The following is a 25,636-nucleotide window of genomic DNA, read 5'->3' on the forward strand; positions in this document are numbered from 1 at the left end:
AGAAAAACTTACTAGCCCCTAGTGAAATGTAACATGCTGAATTGTTTTCTTAAAGTCCAAGTTTAGTAGTTGGCAGTGTATAGAGCATGTTTCCTTGTCATTAGACTTGTGATGCTCAGTGTTTTTAAAAAGCCATATGAGATATAATTACATAATAAAGGTCAGTTATGTTTAATTACACTCATTAATTAATGAGGATTATTGTGCTTTTGACACAGATCTTATTTTAAAAAATATGGCTTTATTGATTTTAGAGAGAGGAAGGGAAAAGGGGAGAAAATTCAATGTGAGAAACATTGATTGATTGCTTCCTTCATGCCCCCTACTGGGGACGGAGCCCCAAACCTGGTCATGTGCCCTGGCCAGGAATCAAACGCTCAACCAAGTGAGCGACACTGGCCAGAGCTGGCACATACACCTTTCAAGGACCTCAAGATCTTCTCTGTAGAGGAATGTATCCATCAAAGTTTCAGTGTGTTTGGATATTTATGTTAATAAAACTTGAAACAGCAAGTAAAAAATAAATAGCCTCCCCCTTTTCCTTTCCATTTCCTAGTAGTAAGTGCTGTTAGTATTGTAGCTTTATCCTACCAGCTTTTTTGTAGCGCTAGACAAATATTTGTGTGTTCGAATTAAAAGGCATGATAACATCACATCTGTGGCTTATGTATTGGGGTTAATATACGTATTATGGATATCTTGCCATGCAATGACTACATTGAAATATAGAGTGATGTCTTTACATTATGTCACAATGGGAATGTAGTAACAGGTTGCTCACACTTTCTTGAATAGAAATGTTATGCGACATTATTATTTGCTTACACACATTTTCTATCTTTTTGTTTTTTGCCACTTGGATGGATGAAAAGTGTTTATTGGCATTTGCTTGACTTCTCATATTTAAGTAGGTTTTGAGTCTTTGAATTTCAACTGGAGTGAATATGTCCATTCTGTACTCAGTATTATTATATTGAATCATTTTGCTTATTAATTTTTTGGAGCCTCTTTACATGATGAATAAGAACTCTTGCCCTAACTGGTTTACTGTAACACTATCAGTCTGCGGACTGAAGGGTCACGGGTTTGATTCCAGTCAAGGGCACTTACCTCGTTTGCAGGCCCAGTTGCAATAGATTTCCAACACTATGTTGAATAAGAATTGGTAAAGTGAACATCCCTGTCTTGCTCCTGTTCTCAGTGAAATGGTTTTAGTTTTTGCCCCATTTACTATTGTGTTGGCTGTAGGTTTGTCATATGTGTCCTTTATTATTTTGTGGTATGATCCCTCTACTAGTATTCCCATTTTGCTGAGAGTTTTTATCAAAACTGGGTGTTGGAATTTGTTGAATGCTTTTTCTGCATCTATTGATACGATCATGTGAGTTAGTCTTTCAATTTATGTGATGTGTCACGTTTATTGATTTGTGAATATTGTACCAGCCTTGCATCCTTAGAGTAAATCCCTCTTGGTCATGTTGTATGATCTTTTAAAATATATATATAGTTTTCTTGATTTCAGAGAAGGAAGAGAGGGAGAGATAGAAACATCAAAGATGAGAGAGAATCATGATCGGTTGCTTCCTGCAGACCTCCTGCTGTGGATCAAGCACGTGCCCTGGCCGGAATTGAACCGTGACCTCCTGGTTCAGAGGTTGACGCTTGAACCACTGAGACACACCAGCAAGGCATGATCTTTTTAATATATTGCTGGATCCGATTTGCTAATATTTGTTGAGGATTTTAGCATCTTGTTCATCATGGATATTGGCCTGTAAATCTCTTTCTTTGTAGTCTTTATCTGGTTTTGGAATTAGGATAATGCTGGCCTCATAAAAATGAGCTTAGAAGCGTTCCTTCCTCTTGGATTTTTTTAGAATAGTTTGAGGAGGATAGGTGTTAATTCTTTGGAATGTTTGGTAAAACTCCCCTGTGAAGCTGTTTGGACCAGGGCTTTGGTTTGCTGGGAGTTTCTTTTTTATTATTATGACTGCTTCAACTTCATCAGTTGTTATGGGTCTATTCTTCCTAATTAAGTTTTGGAAGATTATACTTTTCTAGGAATTTGTTTATTTTGTCCAGGTTGGCCACCTTGTTGGCATATAGCTTATCATAGTCTATTCTTACAATCCTTTATATTTCTGTGGTGTCAGTTGTTCTTTCACCGTTTTCATTTCTAGTTTTATTTAGTCTCTGTCATACAAAAAGCAACCAGTAATGCGTAAATAAGTGGGATAACAAATCAATGTTTCTCTCAATCTGTCAAATCAATTAATAAAAAAAAGGAATTAGATATAGTTTTTTTTCTACTAAGATTGATTAGTGTTGCTTTATACAATTGGATAATGCTTACATATTTTATGTTCTGGATATAACTATATTGCAATTCTGAATTCTGATCAGTTTTTAATAAATGCTCCTGATTTCTCTGTGGAATCAATTGTATCATCTTTATCCAACAAGAAATCTCCTAATTTTTTATATTCATTTTTTCTCTCCTTGGCATTGAATAGAACGTCCAGTGCCATGTTTAAATGTTAGTAGTATAGAAGTTATCTTTCTCTTTGCTCCTCCCATCAGTGTTTTAAATATTTCATACATTGACTTTTAGTATATTCATAAGGTTGTGCAATCATCATCATGTCCATTTTTAAAAAAAAATACTTTTTTATTGATTTCAGAGAAGAAGGGAGAGGAAGAGAGAGAGATAGTAACAACAATGATAAGAGACAATCATTGATCGGCTGCCTTCTGCACACCCCACACTGGGGATCAAGCCCGCAACCCGGGCATGTGCCCTGACTACAAATTGAACCATGATCTCCTGGTGCATAGGTCAATGCTCAACCACTGAGACATGTCGGCCAGTCCGAATATGGTTTCTTAATGGGTATAAGGTTTCTCTTCCGATGATGAAAATATTCTAGAATTAGATAAGAGTCAGTTTTTGACAGCATTGTGAATGTACTAAAAACCACAGTAATGTACAATTTTAAATGGTAACATTGAATTTTTATTTTATTAGAATTTGATCTCAGTATAAATTTTTAAAAGGAATTGTATCATTACCCACTCACCAGAATGACCAAATGAAAAGACAGAAAATACTAATTGTTAATGAGAATGTAGAAGAATTGGAGCTCTCATAATCATTGGCTGAAAGTGTATTGATAACCACTTTAGAAAAAGTTTTGCCCGATGTACTAAAGTTGAAGATATACAGACATATTCACACACTCTAGCACCCAGCATTTTCACTCCACACAATGCATATAATAAAACTATAGGAGTATACTTGTAATAGTAAAAAACTAGAAATAACTTAAATGGCCATCTACAGTTGAAAGATCAATATAATGAGTTACTATACAAAACCATGAATTACAAGTGTTCTTAACAAGTTGTGACGTTCCAATGGCTCATAGTGAGATATTTAAATGGATAAATCTCACAAATATAATTTTGAGTGAAAGGCAGTCAGTTATGTAGTTTGATAATAAGCAAAAGAAATCTATGATGTCAAAGCAATGGTTTGCCTTTGGCACTTGAATGATGACTCGAAGGAAATTTCAATTGGATTCTTGGCATTTAGGTGTTCTTTCAGGAAAATTCATTATATACTTAGGATTTATACATTTTCTACTTCAGTGCACTTTGCATTAAAATAACAGAAGTTGCCCCATGAAATGGTACCAATTTATAATTATTTAAAAAATGTATTTGGCAAAACATGAATATACCAAATAATTAAATTAACAGGCAAGAGAGTATAACCGTTTCTAGGTTTTTTTTTTCCTTTCTCTCTACACACCTCTTACTGGTATTTTATGACTTCTCTGAACATGTAAAAGTGAAAGTAATATTCTCTGGGGCTTTGCATTTATTTTCTCTTTAATTGTTAAGTTCCAGTGGCTCGTTTTCAGATATTTAAATGGATAATATGAATATTTGCTGTGTTTGTTTTTACAGGCAGATTTGAAAAACAAAGCAGTAAATGGCCCCAAGTCAGTATCCATGGACTACAGTGGATGTGGTCATGGGGAAGAAAAAAGATCGGAATTGAACCCACACCCCCCTGAAAATGTAACTGAAAATGAAGAAAGTACGACAGGTATTGAAGTGGAGAAGTGGACGCAGAGCAAGAAATCACATGTAACAGATCAAGTCAAAGGAGAGGTTAAGGCAATTGTGACAGAAGGTGAAAAACTGGGAAACTCTGAAGATGACACGAAAAAAGTCCTACCTGACCCTCAAAATGTGTTTGCACAAACGGTAAAAAATGGCATTAAAAATGTACACTACTTACCAACGGAAACGGATGTGTCTTTTACAAAATTCCACATTGAAGAATTTGGCAAGGTGTCTGAAAACAATTCCTATAAACCCCTGACAGACACTGCAAACCAGAACAATGCCATGAGCTCCATTGCTGCTAACGCAAGCAGCGATCATCTTACGGGGAGAAGCGATGTTTTTGTCTTCCAGAAGCCTGGCTCTGAGTCTTTTCCTGATCCTGCAGACTTCAACTGCATGAGTCCTACGAGTACACGCACTGAAAGTGATCAACCAAAATCTCTAGAAAATATACCAACTTCAGAACCAATACATGGATTTCCAGTTCAACAAAATCTTCTATCCCTAGTGACAGATAGGACATTAACGCAGGAGCAAGTGGATGTTATAGAAGCTTTGGCTCAGCTTTCAAAACCCCCTGCAGAAAATTCCTCACCATCAACGTCGGAGAAGGATGAAGGAAACGAGCAGATGTCAGCTAGTTTGCTTAACTACACAGCTTTAATCTATTCTCTAACAAAAGGCCCTGAAGAACCGTTTTTGCAGGGGGAGCCTCAAAGCCTTCACCATGGTCCATCTGTAGAAAAGCAAAGTTCATGCAACACTGTGGTGTTCAATGGCCAGAATAACATTTCCATGTCACGTAACAGTGCAGCTACTGACCAAGTATCCCCGAAGCCACAGGAATATTCAAAAGCAAAAAATTCCACATCTCTTTTTACACCAAATTCTAGTTCATCTGAAATTGACACCAATAAAAATGCTGTTCATAATAGCAGTATTCTTGACAGTTGTTCAGAAAATTTGCATGAGAAACCATCAACAAGTGGGGAATTGGGGTCCTGCAACCAGTTACTGGACAGCAGCAAAAAGTTAGACTCAAAGGATGATCCATCATCATGTCAAGATACAGTTCATAGTCAAATAGAGGAAGATGTTGCTACCCAGTTAACACAACTTGCATCAGTAATTGAATTCAATTATATAAAACCAGAGGAAACAAATGTTGAAAGTACATCAACAAACCTTGTGTATAATGTGCAAAAACACAGTCAGGAGAAGAACACAATAAAACCGAAACCACGCTCCAGTGTAAAAAACAACCATGGCTCATCAACAAAGCAAAAGAACAAAACCCGGAAAAAGACAAAATCTGCTCCATCCAGAGAACGGCGGAAAAAGAAGCCTGCAGTCACAAGTTGTCAAGAAAATGATCAGAAAAAGCAGGAAAAGTTGTCATATGAGTATAATAAGTTACATGACATTTGGATAGCGTCTAAATTTCAAAGATTTGGTCAAATTGGTCCACGTGATTTTCCTATTCGGTTGGGAAAAATTCCTCCTGTAACCCACGTACGGACAACACTTACTCAAGCAAGTTTAGCATTGACACACAAGAAATTATTTCCTCCACTGGCCCAGATAAAATTTGAGCGAAATTCTGAATTAGTACAGGAAGAAGTGATGAACGTGGATCCGCTGCATTCTCACTCCATATTCCATTTACAAACAGAATCCAACGGGCAGGCGTTTACAGAAGAAGTTTCTCATTCTCAGGTACAGCCCATCGTGCATGTCAGTCAGGAAGCCCATCCTGTACTCCAGTCCTCCTCTCCCACCAACCAGTGTGCTAACGTGATGGCTGACCATGGCCGAACACAGTTCCAGCAGGATGTGGAAGACCAACTCATGCATCAGACGCTGCCAGCATTGCCTAGCGGCTCTCCTGAGACCCCTTCATCGGACCCAGGACAAGTGCTCAGGAATGTAAATGTAGAACGTTCAGGTGGAATCACAGTGGTTTCTACCACAAATGAAGAAGACGTGTTTTTACCTAGTGTTGGAGCATCCGAAGTTTCCCCAATAGAAAACGCACATAATTTTCATAATTATGCCATGAACTTTTTAACGAGTTCTACAAGAAACCTGGTGTCCACAACGAAAGATTCTGAATTGCCGAGCTGCAACTGCCTTGGTAAGTGCATGTGTATGGTGTGTGTGTTTCTCCTTTTACCTGCATTAATTGCCTCCAGTCATGGCTAAATCAAGTTTTGTTGGTTGTATTTTATATGTGGCATTTTGGCCCTATTCATATTCTAGCGAAGGTGGACCACATAATTCTATACTACTCATTTTTCTGTCAGACCTTTAATGATGCTGCTCAGGTGAATTGGAAATTCAACTCATAATCAGGAAACTTTCTCAAGTGGAAAATTAGCTGATTTCATTCCAGGCTAAATGTCTCAAGTTGTTTATTCTGAATATTATAAGAATGAATTTTTTTAATATTTTATTACAGTTTGTTCCTATATTTTAAAAAAAATGCCTGGCCAGCATGGCTCAGTGGTTGAGCACAAAAGGATTTCAAAGCTATAAGCTTTTGCTTGTAATATTTTTTTTATTGTGAGATATAATATGCATACAGAGAATGTAAAATATATATACAAACTAACAAATGACCATAAACATTTTCGGTAATTGCTACCTCCAGTCAAGAGCTATAACTGGGATATTTCTTTTTTAGTGCCTAGTGCTTTTATGCTCTGCTATATAATTCATAATACTGACTAGTTGAAGAATTTGTAAACCTTTTGGAATTTTAAAATATTGAATTCTTTGCCCTGGCCATTGTGGCTCAGTTGGTTTGATGTCCTCTGGTGCGCCCAAAGGTTGCTGGTTTGATTACCAGTGAAGGTACTTGCCCAGGTTATGGCCTTGATCACCAGTAGGGGGTGTGTAGGAGACAGTCAATCAATGTCGTGCTATCACATAGATGTTTCTCTTTCTCTCTAAAAATCAATTTTAAAATCTTTAAATAATATTACAGTAGCCCTAACCGGTTTGGCTCAGTGGATGGAGCATCGGCCTGCGGACTCAAGGGTCCCGGGTTCGATTCTGGTCAAGGGCATGTACCTTGGTTGCGGGCACATCCCCAGTAGGGAGTGTGCAGGAGGCAGCTGATCAATGTTTCTCTCTCATTGATGTTTCTAACTCTCTATCCCTCTCCCTTCCTCTCTGTAAAAAATCACTAAAATATATTTTTTAAAAAATATTACAGTACTAAAGGACTAAGCTAGAATTCAGAGACAGGCAATCCAAACTCCAGTCTATGTTTGTAATATTCACCATCTGTTGCTTAAAAATCTGAAGTCAAATAGTATAAGTGATTTTCTGAATATCATGACAAATGGAAAAAAGATCTGTAAAATTTATATACCTGAGATAGTGTAATGATACCATTTGCATTAGCTTCACTAGGATGATTGTCTAGTTTCAAGACTCTTTCCTTACACATAGTAACTAGTCACAGTGTAGGAGTTCAGACAGCGAGGCACCAAAGTTTATTGAGTATCTGCAATGATCACGGAACTGTGTTTTCCTATAATAATTACATGTGAGGTTATTGTGCTCATTCTATAGAAATAGGAACTTAAGAGAAACAAAAAGCAGACTCACTCAGAAATCATCCCAAGTGGGACCATCACATTTAAGGGTAAAGGATTTCCCTGGAGGTATTATGTTCTAGCAAAATAAGGGCAATAACCTCTATCCGGGTCAGGGTTCCTCAAACTTATCGCTATTGGCCTTTTAGAGGGAACAATTCTTTATTGTAGGGAGACATGCATTGTCGCGGTTTAGTGGCATTGCTGGCCTACATATACACACCCCTGCCCAGTTGTCACAGCCAAAAACATTGTCAAATGTTCCACCAAGGAAAATTCACCCTTCATTAAGAACCAGTATTCTAGATAACTAGTAATAAATTGAAATCTATTCAATAGATCTTGCTGCAGAAGCCACAGAACTTAATCCCAAATTGTATTTGGTGCCCAATCAAAATAGTTCAATGATGACATTGTGGTGTAGGTGGGTACAGCCTGGCCAATATTTAATTCCACAGTGACTCCAATTAGGCATGATTCAAGAGACCAAGTTAGATACACTGTTTTCTAATAAATCTGTAATTCACAAAAATTCAAATGGTACAGAATTGTGATGCAAACATCTTCTAAAAAGAAAACCTGTTACTTTTTCTACATGAATTAACATTATACTGATTTTAAATTTGTTTCAAATTTTGAAAAATTTAAGACTTTTAAAAACACTGTATTTTTGCAATTTGCTTCTTTACCTTAAGAATTTAGTACACCTGAAACTAATACAAAATAATAGAATGCATACTGTAATTGAAAAAAATACAATTACAAAATATAATTTTTTAGATTTTTTTCAGTGATTGTAAATATTATCATATTGTTTTTAATAGCTTTATTGTTTTCCACCATATAAACATCTCCTACCTTATTTAACCTATCACTTACTTACAGATGTTAAGGTTTTTCTCTCTATCTCTCGATATTACAAATAATTGTAACTAGGAACATTCTTGTGTATATTTGCATTATAAATACATAATTGTGCAATTGTAGACTAGAACAGGTCCCTAGTGGTGAAATTGTTGGGCTCAATTAATAGGATTCTGAAACTATGCTTTTAAATATATTGTTCTTGGATAAATTTGAATTTTGTACCTCAATTATTAATAGATTTCTTAAAAGCAAGAAATTAAGAGAATAAATATGACCCACTTCTTAAAATGTATTCCCCCTCCTTCCCCCCTCTGATTCTCAGAGGAAGAATGAATTAGGAACATAAAGTTAAATTCAGGGCTCATTGCCCTACACTTTAATGCCTAAAGCTTACCACAACCTTGTCAAGATTCATTGTTCTGAATTGGAAAAAAACACACACCCCAAAACTATAAAAATAGCACTTCCTTGCCCCTACGCAGTTCTGTAAAACTTTGGGTCTAATAATCTTATTCCTTCCACAGATCGAGTTATACAAAAAGAAAAAGGCCCATATTATACGCACCTTGGGGCAGGACCAAATGTTGCCGCTGTCAGGGAAATCATGGAGACTAGGTGAGGAAATACGCTTCCCTGTTAAAATATTATTGTGGACCAGACTCGATGCAGAGACATTACCTCTGGGAACAACATGAGATGAATGGAACCCCTTCAGGAGTGTGAGATGGATGTTTCTTAGGGCCCAGGAAGAAAATCGCTTGCTGGTGTCCCTGCTCAGTCACTCATCACAGGAGGCACTGGGCACCCAACAACACACTCACAAAGCAAGGCTGTCTTCGTTAAATTCAGAAATATTCATTTTTTATATTATTGTATCATAATAGAAGAAATAGTTCAAATTACCTCTATCAACACCATTCACATTCTTTTTGTCTGTCTGGGAGCCAGGCCATTTTTAAAGAGTGATCTTTAAGGATAAGTAAACAACTGGATATAGCAAAGTATCTGCCACACAAAATTAAGTTTTTAACAATAGTAAATAATGACAAGTGTTTGATTTTTGTACTTCTGTAAAGCCATACCTTATGCACATTAAGATGTTAAAAGTATATATCGCAATTATTTTCTTTTCACTGTGTTTTGTACTCAGGTATGGGCAGAAAGGAAGTGCAGTAAGAATAGAAAAAGTAATATATACCGGAAAAGAAGCGAAAAGCTCTCATGGATGTCCTGTCGCTAAGTGGGTAAGTAATTTGTATTTATACATCTTTCAAAATGGGATTTTTCCACGTATAAAAATTTGTTTTCATTGATTTTAGAGAGAGAAGGGAGAGGAATAGGGAGATAGAAACATTGATGAGAGACAAACATCAATTGGTAACCTCCTGCCATAGAGTTTACATATTTCTGGTTTTCCAATTTATTTCTCTTGTGTATCTGAGTTGTACAATCATGTAATCTACCCTCCTTTCCAAATTTTATACTTTTAACTTCTCTCATTTAATATACTTAGTCTGCCAGACTAACTCCAATTTTTTATTCCTTATTTTGTTCTCATTAGTGAGAACTTTCCAGGGGATTCTCATGATGAACGAACATTCAGGAAAGGCCTCTCTGGGAGGGGAACATCTAAACTGAGATCTGAGTGACATAAAGGAGCCCTGAGTATGCGAAGAATACCCCCAAGAATGTAGGGAAGAGCATGTATGAGCCAAGAACATGTGTACAAGTCAAGGAAGAGAGTACATTCCTCATTAATCTTAGAGGGCGAGTGAAGTTAAAGAGGTAACGATCGGAAGCCTGTGAGGGTATGAAGGTAGATAGAAACCAGAGTATGAATGGTTTCATAGATCAGGGTGAGGAATTAGAGTTTTAGTTTACACACAACATGAAGCCTTTGATGTATTTTAATTAGGGGTGTGTTATCGGACTGATTTATGCTTTTTAAAAGGGCATTCTAAGAAGATAATTGATAAAGTCTGTACTCATTACCTGTTGCTACTTAGTGGCTGTGTGCTAGTGGCCTCATTTCCTTAAAAGACATCTTTCTCCTGTCAGAGCATCTTGGTTTCCCCCAGAGTGAGTCAATCAAAGGGTAACACAGAGGAAGCCACAATGTCTCTTGTGACATTAGCCTTGGAAGTTGCTACACAAGTAAGCCCTATTCAGGGCAGGAGGAACTATGCAAGGGCATAAATACCAAGTGGTGGTGATCATTGGGGACATCTTGGAGACTTGACTAATAATATGTTATCTTGACTAAACACCAACATGTAAGAATACTACATTGGCCCAGCCGCTGCTGCCCAGGGGTTGAGCATCAACCAATGAGATGAACCAAGAGGTCATGGTTCAGTTCATGGTCAGACGGGCTTGATCCCTGGCAGGAGGCGGCTGATCAATCAATGCCTAGGTTATGGGCTCATTTCCCGGTGTAGGAGGCAACCAATGTTTCTATCTCTCCCTCTTCCTTCCTTTCTGAAATTAATAAAAATATCTTTTTTTAAAAAAAAAGAATACTATCTATCCTAGCCCTCTCTGATATATCCCATACCAGCTACGTCTATCTTCCTTAACCCTGTCTTCTCTAAAGGAAAAATCCTTGATTTTTGTGAATATTTATTTTAAAAAATAATGCTAGCCCTAGCCGGTTTGGCTCAGTGGATAGAGCATTGACTTGTGGATTGAAGGGTCCCAGGTTCGATTCCCGTCAAAGGCACATGCCCGGGTTGCAGGCTCGATCCCCAGTAGGGTGCATGCAGGAGGTAGCCAATCAATGATTCTCTCTCATCACTGATGTTCCTATCTCTCTCCCTCTCTCTTTCTCTCTGAAATCAATAAAAATATATTTTAAAAATAAGTAAGTAAGTAAATAAATAAATAAATAATGCTATTATTTACAAAGTAATGCACATAGTACCTTGCACATTTGCTGAATTAAACGGCAGGGTTTTATTCTCAATATTTGGCACTGATAATTCAAATATTCATTATCTATATATGTTCATTATTTCTGAGTAATTTACTTATTTGTCTATTAAGTAGCAAAGGGTAAAAATATCCTCAGGACATCAGCTAGCTTTCGTTGGAGTGAGTGATCCAAAAAATCAAGGTAGCTGGATTAAGTTTTAAGATTTTTAAAAAATATATATTTTTATTAACTTCAGAGAGGAAGGAAGAAGGAGAGATATAAACATCAATAATGAGAGAGAATCATTGATTGACTGCCTCCTGCATGCTCCCCACTGGGGATCAAGCTTGCAACCTGGGCATGTGCCCTTGACCGGAATCGAACCTGGAACCCTTTAGTCCGCAGGTTTATTGCTCTATACATTGAGCCAAACCAGTTAGGGCAGTGTTGGGATTTTAAATGAACTTCCTGCCTTTGAAAATTTCTGTACTGCAATAAGAATGCTTACATTGATAGAATTTTAGTTTATAATTTTTTTTAAATTAAAACAAGTATGAAGTCTGCAGCCTAAAGATGTTGATAACAACTTTCTGTTAAAGCCTTCTTTTGGTACAACTCTTCTTCCAGGGTTCTTAGGTACAAAGAAGAGTATTTAGCATTTTCCATGCAGCAGCTGCAGCAAAATTAATTTCTTATTTTCCCTTTGCAATATTCAGATTAGATGGAATATTTTGATATATAGTAATATATATCTGGCCCTTTTCACAAAGAGAATCCAGGGATAAGGAATAGAGTAAAGAACTTATTGAAAAATTTGGTATCTACTAATGACAATTCAAAAGTTTAATTTTGATAACAAAACCAAGTGTTAATTCTACATATCTGATAATTAATGACGTAGGTTTCAAATGAAGATGGATGTTAGAAAAATCATAATGTTAATCAAACTTCTTGCAAACTTTCCAACTTACCTTATTTAAAATACTTTGGTAATTTACCCAATAAATGTTCTCTTATAAAAAAATAAATAAATATTCATATTGTCCATTGTTTGTACCTGGAGCAATGCCACACACATAGTCAACACTTACTAAGTTTTTGTTTAGTGAATGAATGTGGAACTTAAGAATATTTTAGAATATTGAATTTTTAAAAATTGTTGTCTTGAAATAGTATTGCTGTGGTATTCATTATTAGTTTTTTTTCTGGGGCATGGAAAAGTTTTGAGTTTTAGAACTAATAGTCTGCTATAGTTGTTTACCCCACACTTTTGAACTACTGATAGAAATTAAATGAAAAATTGAGTGAAAGGATTAGGTTTCTGAATAATTAAATCCTACATAGGGATGCTTTATACAGGATTTTTTTTAAAAGGGGGTTTTATAAATAAAATGGAGATAAATCATTTTAAAGTAAGGAATCTAGTAAATGTTCCACTAATGGATTTCATTGCCCCAAATATAGTTTCATCTTGCATAGTATGCATTTGTCATGTATTTACTATTAAACTAACTTAAACATTAATGTGATTTTATGTAAAATCGTTCATGTCTCTGTGCAGACTTATATTTGTTAGTAATTGGTTGGATTCTTTTATATATGTGCATATATATATATATATATATATATAGTTGTACATGCTTTTATTTATTTGGGTTTTTTTTTTTTTTCTTAAGTATATTTTATTGATTTTTTACAGAGAGGAAGGGAGAGAGATAGATAGTTAGAAACATCGATGGGAGAGAAACATCAATCAGCTGCCTCTTGCACATCTCCCACGGGGGGATGTGCCCGCAACCCAGGTACATGCCCTTGACCAGAATCGAACCCGGGACCCTTCAGTCCGCAGGCCGACGCTCTATCCACTGAGCCAAACTGGTTTTGGCTTATTTGGGTTTTTTTAGATATATTTTTATTGATTTCAGAGAGGAAGGAAAGGGAGAGATAGGAACATTGATAATGAGAGAGAATCATTGAGTCCACAACCTGGGCATGTGCCCTCGACTGCAATTGAACCTGGGACCCTTCAGTCTGCAGGCTGAGCGCTCTATCCACTGAGCCAAACCCAGTAGGGCTTCTTTTATATTTTTATTGTGCTACACTTGCCTCCTTGTCTTGAAAGAGTGGGTAATTGCTTCTCTTTTTAGGGGTCACAGGCAGAAAGTCTATCAGCAAATTCTGACTGGGCAGCAAAGCTTTCTGAGCCACGCTCTCATTGCTTTGCCTTTATCCTTAATACTGTTTTCTTCCTTCCTGGAAATGTTTCTTTTCCAGGTGGTCATTAACACTCACCCCAAACTGTTAGCCTTTGGCAGACGTTTCACACTCTTCTTCTCTACTGTCACTTTGCATTTGGTCAGGGACTAGTTATTTCTTCACTTAGATTAGGGTGATGCAGTCTTTTGGATATACCATGCTCTATTATCTCCTTACACTATTCTCCCCTCCCCAGTTGAGCTTTGGAGTAATAGCAGGACCAGGGAGGAGAACTCAAACCAGCTGTCCAGATAGAGCAATTCACACTAATATTTCCCCCCTAGATTTATACAATAACATAAACTTCCCCTTTTTGTTTCCGTTGTTCTAAGGCTGTGCGTAAGCCCCGACTTGATTGTCTTTGGCCTGTACCATGGTGCTGCTTCTATCTGTTCCCAAAGTTGGCACTTCTTTATATATTAATATGTCCATGAAATAAAGGTCGCTGGTGTTCTGGTGTACTTGTGAGAAAACCATTTTATGCTTCCGCAGTGGAAATTAGGCAAAAGCTAGTAAGTTGATGTTGTCAGTGACGGTAAACTGACTTTTTTCACTGTTTTTGTTTTAAAACATTTTTCTGGAGCTCCAGTGGCGCAATGGGTTGGCACGAGGTACTTACAAAACATTTTTCTTTACTTAAGCCTATTGTCTGCTAACATACTATTAGAACTACTTTCATGTTAGCTTAGTCGCTTAGAGTTCATTTTTAAGGGAACTTTTTATTCAACTATCTATCTATCTATATATATGAAAGCGTAAGCGACCGTTACAACCAAACAGGCAGAATGACCAGTCAACCAGTCGCTTTGATGCGCACTGACCACCAGGGGGAAGATGTTCAACACAGTAGCTGCTCCCTGGTTGTCAGTGCACTCCCACAGCCAACCTCCCGTGATCCCTCTTCCCTGCTAGCTGGCCCCCTTGATAGGCCCCAATCGCTTGCCAGTCAGATGGACCCCACCGTGCACAAATTCATGCACCAGGCCTCTAATAACGTACATGAAGAAATCTACACAAGTCATAAATGTTCAGTTAAGTGAAGTTGTACAAAAAGAGAACACACCTATGTAATCTCCACCCAGATCAAGAAATAAATCATTAGCCCTGTCCGGTTTGGCTCGGTGGATAGAGCGTCGGCCTGCGGACTGAAGGGTCACAGGTTCGATTCTAGTCAAGGGCATGTACCTTGGTTGCGGGCACATCCCCGGTAGGGGGTGTACAGGAAGCAGCTGATCGATGTTTCTCTCTCATTGATGTTTCTAACTCTCTATCGCTCTCCCTTCCTCTCTGTAAAAAAATCAATAAAATATTTTTTTTAAAAAGAAATAAATCATTACCCTGAAGGATGGAGTTCATTTTATTATAATATATATAGGTAGCTTTAAATTACCTTAATGGGTGGGGTGTTTCTGTTTTGCTTTGTTGACCACCATCATTTTGTGTTGAAAATTTAAGTCTACTTTGTCTTTGACATGATTATTGATAAACTCAACAGTGATCTCTGGCAATCCCACAGAGTTGCTCCTAGCTATGGTTTTTTATAAATACATTTTTATTAATTTCATATATATATAGAGAGAGAGAGATTGAAAGATCAGTGATGAGAGAGAATCATTCATCAGCTGTTCCCTGCTCACCCCACACTGGTGGTCAAGCCCGTGACCCTGGTATGTGCCCCTACCAAGAATTGAACCACAACTTCCTGGTTCATAGGTCGTCGCTCAACCAAACTGGCCAAACTGGCAAGGGCACATCTTCCTAATCTTGACAGTGCTTTGGATATGGGTACTAATTGGTTTTTCTACATTTACACACTTATTAATTCACATTAATTTACTTAGGATATTACCTGAACCTAAATATGCATTGACTATTCATTGTTCCACAGATTAACTTTGAGAAGATATTTTTTCCAATACAAGAAATGCCCCCATTCTTCATCCTCAGGTTATGCAAAAACTTATTCTTTGCTCTTCTTGTATCATTTCTGACAGAAGCCTGTCCTTCACATCATAGGAGTTGGTACTTTCCATCCAGATACCTGCCTGTAGCTTGTCTCTTGCAGTATGTATGTCCCCACTGATCCAGTCACCGTGTCCTGGAGCTTGTCTTCCAATACCCGAGGACCATGAACACCAAAGTCCCAAAACTTTGGCCAGCACCAAAACAATATTTTTTTTAAGTTATTTTATAGTAATTTCAGTCTTACTCAAAGGTGCTTGAATAGTACAGAGATTTTCTGATAATCTTTATTGATATTTGCTTTGCTTTATCTTTCTCTCTTATTCCTTCTCTCTCCTTTGCTCTTCCTTCTATTTTTCCTGAATACCCTAATAGCAATTTGTAAACATGATGCCTTTTACCGTAAATACATTGGTGTGTTTTCAAAACAAGGACATTTCTTAACCACAATAAGTTGTCTTTCATAGCTACTATTATTAAAATCTTACATAAACTTATAACAATTATTAATCCTAATACAAGATTAATATCTAATCTTTAGATTTTATATCCAATAACATCCTTTATGGGAAAAGAAAACATTTTTTGTCCTGATTCAGAATCCTGTCCAGGATTACTTGTTTACATTTATTTGTTGTCTAGCACATTAAAAAAAATACATTTTATTAATTTCATGGAGGATGGGCGAGAGAGAGAGAGGGAGAGAGACATCAATGATGAGAGAGAATCATTAATTGGCTGCTTCCTACATGCCCTCCACTGGGGATCAAGCCTCAAACTCGTGCCAACACTGATGGGTTCTTGGGCTGTGTGTGTGTGTGTGTGTGTGTATGTATTTGATATATATATTAGTATATATGTAATTTTAGGGTTCATTGTACCTCAGGACCTGATTCCTTCCCTATAGAAAAGTTATTACTGATGAATTTTACAAGTTCTCTTCTGCATAGAATAAAAAACTTTTATACAGATTTACTGCTTTTCCAAATTGGTGCTCAAACTAGACTCTTCTGAAACTTTTTTACTTATGAGCAACTTTTCAAACTTGAGAGCATTGGGTCTTCATTTATCTCTCCAAATCTGATTGCAGTAATATTTGTCCCCCTGATACTTGCTTTTGCTGTTTATATCTTTAGAAATTAATAAGTAGGAGATAAGATTAGAGGTCACAATAATATCGACCCAGAACTCTCTTATTCAAATAACTCGAGGCCTGGTGCACGAGATTCCTACACTGGGTGGGGGTTGGGGGGGTTGTTCCCAGCAGTCCAGGAGCCCTCAGGGTATACCCAACCGACAGCTTAGGACATCCAGCGGGGAACAGCCCTAAGCAGGTAGTTGGTAGCGCTGCTGCAGAGGCGGGGTTCCCACCGCTGGCAGCTGTGCTCACCAGTCGTGAGCCCTGCTTCTGGGCTTCTGGCTGAGCTGTGCTCCCCCTGTGGTAGCCCACTGACAATCAAGGGGCAGCTCCTGCACTGAGCATCTGCCCCCTGGTTGGTAGTGTGTGTCATGGTGACCAGTCGTTTTGCTGTTCAGTGGATTTGCACATTACCCTTTTATTATATAAGATTTTATTTTTAAAATATATTTTATTGATTTTTTACAGAGAGGAAGGGTGAGGGGGATAGAGTTAGAAACATAGATGAGAGAGAAACATTGGTCACCTGTCTCCAAGGTACATGCCCTTGACCGGAATCAAACCTGGGACCCTTCAGTCCACAGGCCGGCGCTCTATCCACTGAACCAAACCGGTTAGGGCTATTATGTAAGATTTTAAAGATCAAGTGAAAAATCCCAGATGAAGGTTTTAAACATGGGTCAAAATGTGGAAATATTAATAGTGATAGCAATACAATGGATTACATACATTCACATTGTTTTGAAGGAGATCTCCAGAACTTTTTTCTTGCAAACATGAAACTCGATACCCATTAAATAACTCCTCGTTTCCCATTACCCCAGCTCCTGATAACCAACATTACAATTTTCATTTCTATTTGATTGACTACTTTAGATAAGTCATATAAGTGGAATCATATAGTATGTCTTTTTGCAACTGACCTATTTCTCTGATTCTAAGTATCATTTCCTAAAGTTTCATCCACGTTTCAGTATTTGAAAGGATTTCCTTTTTAAGTCTGAAAAATATCCCATTTTGTGTATATACAATTTTTTTGTTTGTTTATCCATTCATTTATTAATGGACATTTTGCTTCTTTCACTGTGAATATGGATATGGAATCATCGGTTCAAGACCCTGCTATATTAATTCTTTTGTATATATACCCAGCACTCTATTTGTGGTTTGTTCTTTTAGCAACTTCCACAATTTCTATAGTGGTTTGCTCCATTTTATAAACCCACCAACGTATGTAGTGCTTTTAAAACATTTTTACTTTGCTAATAATCTTAACTATATTTTCTTAAGCTCATCATCTGTTTGGATATTCTATTCTGTTCTGCCTATTTAATGGTGTTTCTATTACTCATTTGCAGAAGTTCTTTATTTTGGATAAGAATATTTTATCTGCCGAAACCAGTTTGGCTCCGTGGATAGAGCGTCGGCCTGCGGACTGAAAGGTCCCAGGTTTGATTCCAGTCAAGGGCATGTACCTTGGTTGCGGGCACATCCCCAGTAGGAGATGTGCAGGAGGCAGCTGATCGATGTTTCTCTCTCATCGATGTTTCTAACTCTCTATCTCTCTCCCTTCCTCTCTGTGAAAAATCAATAAAATATATTTTAAAAAAAAAAAGAATATTTTATCAATTATATATATAACATAAATATTTCTCTCACTGTATTGCTTGCTTGCCTTATCTTTTGCCTGTTAATGTTCTCAATGAAGATATGTTCTTAATTTTAAAATAATCTAGCTTAACTTTTTCCTTTATAACAATAAATTTGGTGTTTTATTTTTAATGTTTTACCTGCTCCCAGGTCATGAAGATATTTTCTTTTAAAAACTTCTTGCTTTGTCTTTCATTTTTTAGATCTACAATATAACTCAAGTTACATATGTGAAGTAAGGGTCAAGATTCATTTTCTTCTATATGGATACCTACACAGTACTGTTCATTGAAAAGACTTTTTGCATTGTCACATTTGTCCTAAGTCAGGTGATCATTTTTATACTGATCTCCTGAACTCACTATTCTATTCCATTAATCTCTTTATCTGCCATTGTACTAATTTGAAACTAACTCAATTACCATAGTTTTGCAATAGATCTTGATTTCTCTGCCTTTTCTTGGCTCTTATTGTTCCTTTGCATTTTTATAGAAACAAGTTTGTCAATTTTCACCCAAACCAAAACCAGCTGATAGGATTGTGATTGGGATTGCATCAAATCAAAAAATCAATTTGGGGAAAATTGACATTAATAGTGACTAATCCATCAACATGGTATCTCTCTCCATTTATTTAGGTCACCTTTAATGTATTTACAATTGTCAGAGGTCTTTTGCTTACTTTTGATTGCTCTGAAAAAACACCAGGCTGGATAGTTTATACAGAACAGAAATTTATTGGAAGTCTGAGATAAGGGAGCCAGCACGGTTGGTTGAGGACTCTCTTCTCTTTGTGTCTTAACATGATTGAAAGAGCTCAGAAGCCCCATGGGCTCTCTTTTTATACACTAATCCCATTCATGAAGGCTTTCTGTCTATGACCTAACCACCTTCCAAAGGTCCCTCCTCCTAGTACAACCACATTGGAATTTAGGATTTAATATGTGAATTTTGGAAAAACCCAATTATCCATGTCCTAGTAAGACTTCAGCGATTTATTGAACCTATATCTGAATTTTGAGACTCATTCTTTTATTTTCTATTGCACATTGAAGGAAATTTGTAAAAAAAAAAAAAAAAAAAAAAAAAATCTGATAAAGACAAATACCATGAATAAATAACATTTTAGCATTTTCCATATGAAGAACGGATCAATAGAACTTTGTTGTAGTCTTGACAACTTGAAAGTTATCTGATACCATTTCGTTTGACACCGTATATATAATTTTGTACTTTTTGAAAGCAAATGTATTCTTATTTGGCTATACAGGACATTGAAACATAAAAAAACATTTTAATATAAATAATAGGGTCTAGGGGGAAGGTTCTAAAACCAGCTCTCCTCAAGGGACTCCTTGGTAGCAATGATTGTTAACCATCTGGAGACAGAAAAATGTGATCGTGTAAATAACATCTTAATACCCTACGGGTATAATATAATGTAAGCTAAATGGATAAATACTCAAAAATGATTGTTTTGTTTTACATTCACCATGGCAGCTGGACACTCTAATCTTATGATAAAATAGGTGTGGTAAACCCCGATGACAATGTGGAGAAAAATCACAGGAATTGCAGGAACATTGCTTTCTATGTTCATTATTCTATTTAGTCAACCATCGGCTCAAGGAAAAGATCCATAACTTCCTTCAGATGCTAAATTTGATGACTCAAGTTTATTGTTAATGTTAGCAATCCACGGTTATTTTCATCTAGCTAGATTTGTCCTGTTGTGACATTTGTGTAAGAGAAGTTAGTGAGGCTCCTCCCCACAGCATCCTCTGGTACCTCTTTTGCATAACTGTATCAACAGCGACAAAAACAGAGTGCTTGGGTCTACTTGTACAAATAATAGCCACATACCGCAGATTTCTTTTCTGTGAGTTATTGGGAGAAAGCTAGGATGACAACTGAAGGTCCTATAGGCGTCAACCCTTGGTGAAACAGTAATTTTAAAAGATAAAATGCACTACAGAGCTTCAAAAGCAATAGTCACTGTGTTTAACTTTTGGTTTCTCGAGTTCCATCAGTGAATACATTCTGCTTTTGCAGGTTTTAAGAAGAAGCAGCGAAGAAGAGAAGGTTCTTTGCTTGGTTCGGCAGCGTACAGGCCACCACTGTCCAACAGCAGTGACGGTGGTGCTGATCCTGGTATGGGATGGCATTCCCCTTCCCATGGCAGACAGACTGTATACGGAGCTTACCCAAAACCTGAGGACGTACAATGGGCATCCCACAGACCGAAGATGCACGCTCAATGAAAAGTAATCATATCTATTTTGTACTGTCTTGACATTCAGGCTTTTATTATATAATGTTAAATTGTTAATTAATTACCAACTATCTATATGGGACAACAAGACTTTAGCTATTGTGTAACTAAAAACAGTGACCATTTCTTTAGAGAAAGACATAATTTCATAGGGAGTTAAGACCATTTTAGGATATCCTGCCTTAGAATATTCTTTTATTGATTCTTTCTTTGCTATCTTATCCCACTCACGTCAAGTATCTGGAGCAAACTGGTTTTTCCATAAAGGAAAAGCTTCCTCCACAGGGAACTGTTCCACTTTGCATTTCCTCCAGCAATGTGAGAGAGTATCTGTTTTTTTAATCTTCAACCTTATTTGTGTCTCAATTTTGAATGGTATGTAAGGATATTTTTCTATCTCTCAAGATATAGAGTAATTCACCGATGTTTTCTTTTAGAATTTTTTGAAATCATAAATGATGAGAGAGAATCATTGATCGGCTACCTCCTACACAACACACACAAGGGATCAAGTGACCTCCTGGTTCATAGGTCAACGCTCAACCATTGAGCCCCACTGGCTGGCCTATAATATATTTTAATATTTGGTAGGGTTAGCTTGCCACTCTTACTGTTTTTCAAGACTTGTCATTCTTTTTTTCCCTTTGTGCTTTTATTTTTTTTATTTTTATTTTTTAAATATATTTTTTTATTGATTTTTTACAGAGAGGAAGGGAGAGAGATAGAGAGTTAGAAACATCAATGAGAGAGAAACATCGATCAGCTGCCTCCTGCACACCCCCCACTGGGGATGTGCCCGCAACCCAGGTACATCCCCCTGACCGGAATCAAACCCGGGACCCTTGAGTCCGAAGGCCGACGCTCTATCCACTGAGCCAAACCTGCTTTGGCCTTTGTGCTTTTAAACAAACTTCATAATCAACTTCGTAGTATTAAGGTAAATCTAATTATATTTTTAATGAGACTGCATTAAATTATAATAAATGGACATCTTTATGATAATGAATCTTGCTATCCCATAAATGGTCTTTTTTTTGTTGTTTTTTCAAGTTTCCTTGTGTATCTTTTAGGAGAGTTTTATGTAGTTTTCCTCAAATAGGTCTCTTTTTAAGAAGAAATGTCATTATACAAAATATAATAAAAATATCATTCCTTCTAATTCCCACACAAGATTAATTAGTATACTTCCCAGAGCGTTCATTTATGCTTATATTTTCCTTTCATTATATATATTTTTTAATGGCCACAAGTTTGTGTACATCTTTTTTGTTGTTGTTAATCCTCACCTGAGGGTATTTTACCATTGGATTTGTTTTTTTTAGAGAGAGGGAAAGACAGAGAGAAACACATCTACTGGTTGCCTCCAGCACGTGCCCTAATCAGGGTGTAGGCTAGGGAGGACCCTGCAACCAAGGTACGTGCCCTTGACTGTAATCGAACCCAGGACCCTTTGATGCAGACCAATGCTCTATCCACTGAGTCAAATCAGCTAGGGCTGTACCTAAGTTTTAATGTCTGCTAATTATTTTATATGGGTACACAATAATTTTTTATTTGAAGACACTGCTTTAAATGATACACATATATTGTCTTATTCAATCTTTTCAAGAATCCAATAGTTATATTTCACCCAATGTAGATCTAGCATTTTTTCAGTAATTATTTTTATAGAAAATATGTAAGAATGCTTAAATGAACACTTACCTAGATTACATCATTGTTACTGGTTTGTTATATTTGCATTTATACTCATAGGCACATAGACACATATTTATGTATATACATATTTTTATTACTGATTTTTCAATATTTTCTTCTGTATTATTTGTGAAATACTTTCACACTTAAGACTTTTTCCCCTAAATAATACTTTATAAGTTACTAGTGTCCTGGTGCATGATTTCTGTAAATTGAAAGGAAATTAATTAGAAGAAATATTTTAATAATTGCTATTCGCCCTTTCTCTATAATAGAAGTATCAACCAAATTCTCAGTCGACAATGGCAGATCGAAACACACACGTGCGACTGGCACCAGCAAGGGCTTTATATGTATCACTCATGTGCGAGTCAACTTAGCTTTATATATCTATAGAATCCTAAAGCATTCTTTTGCATAAACCCAGTTCAATAATTAAAATCAGAAAATTTAACTTTGATTTAAACCCTTTAGTTAAAATTATCTAGTCTACAGTCCATATTCAAATATCTGTTTCCCAATAATAATCTTTATCATAATTTCTCCGACCCCAGATTGGGTGGATTAAGTTGTTTTTTATCTTTTGGTCGCTTAATCCTTTAATCTCACTTCTTTATGTTACATGACACTGACATTTTTTAAAGGAAGGGGTTAATTTTGTACAGTGTTGCTCAGTTTTGGCTTGTCTGATTGTTTTTGCCTGATTCAATTCAGTTGAGGAATTACTGGCATACTATACTCAATCCATAAAATTAGGACTTATGAGTCCATTTATTCCATTTCAGAGATGTTGACTGTTTAAGGTATTCTTTGGAAGCTCTAAGTGACTTCACATAAAATATATATCATTGTTTTCAGGCCTCAAAGAATTATACCAATGTGTTTTATAGATGGAGGAAGTAGTCCAAAGAGGTCATGAAATGCTATAGTTTTCCTTTCTGATAAGGATCAGATCTGGGATGTAAATCCAGGCCCTTTATATTCCATTCTCAGACCATCGTCAAATCAAACAGGTTATGAGTGTTTTAGATCTGTATAGTTTATTAGAGTTTTTTTAGATTTGCAGTCTTGAGCATTTTATTTAAAATTTTATTCAATATTTAAAAATCCTATATAATGAAAGGCTAATTTGAAAATCAATTGAACAGCGGAACGACCAGTTGCTATGATGCGTACTGACCACCAGGAGGCAGAAGGTCAACACAGGAGCTCGCCCCCGGCAGGCAGTGCACTCCCACAGGGGCAGTGCTGCTCATCCAGAAGTCGGGCTCAAGTCTGATGAGCGCAGCAGCCAGTGGCCAGTAGCGGAAGCCGCTCCTGCATCTGTGGTAGCGCTAAGGATCCCCTGGGGAATGTCCAACTGCCGGCTTAGATCCGCTTCCCCGAGGGGTCCCGGCCTGCAGAAAGGGCGCAGGCTGGGCTGAGGGAACACCCTCCTAGCCCCCGCCCCTTCAGTGCATGAATGTCGTGCACTGGGCCTCTAGTTAGTTTAATTATATTCACATATATAGTTCACATTGTGTTATTAACAGTAGTTAGATATAATAATAAAATATATTAAAATCAGTTTATTAGCCATGTGTACTTTTAACGTTATATGAACCTATCTGAAGTATTGTCCTGCTTTATCAGTTCATTGCCTTGCCATTACCATCTTACAGTCGCACCTGTACATGTCAAGGAATTGATCCTGAGACTTGTGGAGCTTCATTCTCTTTTGGCTGTTCGTGGAGTATGTATTTTAATGGCTGCAAATTCGGTAGAAGCCCAAGCCCTAGAAGATTTAGAATTGATCCAAGTTCTCCCTTACATGTAAGTGCCCTTTTAACTTTTGAATTATACACTGAATATATATATATGTGTATATACATATATATATATATATATATATATGTATATGTATATATGTATATATTTCTTTTAAATGTTTTTCATGAGTAAAAATTTTTAAGTATTAAAGTAGTGACAAAACAGTAAAAATATGTACACTTATGGAAATACATCATAATTATAAATAAAGTAGGTAAATCTATCAAGCCAAATTCCAATTGTCCCTGGCTCCCTCCTCCTCCCCTAACCCCGGAGATAACTATTATTAAAAGAACATCTAGCATTTTATACCCAGCCAAAGTAGGAAGCCGTTTCACAGACTCAGAAAGTTTACTACCCACAGACCTACTATGAAAGAATTACTAAAGGACGTATTCCAGAAAGAAGATATGTGAGACCGGAAGCAATCTGTCCGGGACACGAGGCCATGGTGAGCAAAGAAATTACTCAACCTTATTGTTAAGTTTAAATAAGTTGAGTACTTACATTTTTACATTAAAAATAACAAGATATAAGTATAATTCCATTCTCTTAACCACTCAAGTGTGCATAGCCAGTGGGAGGGGTGGGGCACCTATAACAACTAAGTGTGGTGATGTTTTATGCTTTGTTTGGAGTGGGAATGGTTTAGATACTGATTAACTCTAAGATCAGTGTTTTTCAAACTTTGAGCTCTAAGAGTAAAAAAATTTTATATCACAAAGCACTATACAGATATATACAAGTAAATAATTAAAACAAAACTATTAAAAAATAACTTTATTATATGTAACTGAAAATATTTTAAAAATTAAAACTTAATATCCAATATAGTTCTTTCTAAGTATCTCTACGATGCAGTAAGATTTTTGAAAATTTTCATTTATTTTTTAAATGCTAGTTGTGACCTACTAGACTGATTTAATGGCCCACTAATTAGTTATACCCACAGCTTGGAAAACACTGCTCTAGATGTCAGTAAAACGTATTTGCATGTTTAACATTTTTTTTAGATGAATAAAAATATAATTTATAGCTTTGAATTATTTGGGGTGGGTGTATTAAACAGCAATCCATCCATAAATTAGCAAAGGGAATTTACACGAAATCATTACGATACAGATAAATGGAAAATAAAATAGCAGGAATTAATCCTATTATATCTGTAATACAATGACTATAACATCTTTCAAAAAGGCTTAGTATTTGTGTGCAGGTTGAGCAACAGGTCACAGTTTGATTCCCAGTCAAGACACATGCCCTGGTAACGGGCTCAATGCCCAGCTTTGGGAGTGCAGGAGGCAGCCGATCAATGATTCTCTCTCTTCATTGATGTTT

At 36.6% G+C, this 25,636-nt stretch overlaps 1 protein-coding gene across 5 annotated transcripts in view; it reads left to right on the forward strand.

The window, feature by feature from the left end:
* TET1 (tet methylcytosine dioxygenase 1) overlaps nucleotides 1–25,636 on the forward strand; it is a 101,667-nt gene that overhangs the window by 64,001 nt on the left and 12,030 nt on the right. For 2 of the 5 annotated variants that reach the window (XM_070431912.1, XM_070431911.1), the window contains 6 exons: nucleotides 3,970–6,268; nucleotides 9,128–9,218; nucleotides 9,754–9,847; nucleotides 20,572–20,783; nucleotides 24,151–24,301; nucleotides 24,663–24,749. In XM_070431912.1, the coding sequence (XP_070288013.1) occupies nucleotides 3,970–6,268; nucleotides 9,128–9,218; nucleotides 9,754–9,847; nucleotides 20,572–20,783; nucleotides 24,151–24,301; nucleotides 24,663–24,749 (2,934 nt within the window). The remainder of the gene's footprint in view (nucleotides 1–3,969; nucleotides 6,269–9,127; nucleotides 9,219–9,753; nucleotides 9,848–20,571; nucleotides 20,784–24,150; nucleotides 24,302–24,662; nucleotides 24,750–25,636) is intronic. The other 3 variants (XM_070431914.1, XM_070431915.1, XM_070431916.1) reach the window with 3 other exon arrangements.

Source organism: Myotis yumanensis, unplaced genomic scaffold (genome assembly GCF_028538775.1).
Source record: "Myotis yumanensis isolate MYYU_CA2020_CCGP unplaced genomic scaffold, mMyoYum1.0.hap1 SCAF_13, whole genome shotgun sequence".
NCBI classification, from domain to species: Eukaryota; Metazoa; Chordata; class Mammalia; order Chiroptera; family Vespertilionidae; genus Myotis; species Myotis yumanensis.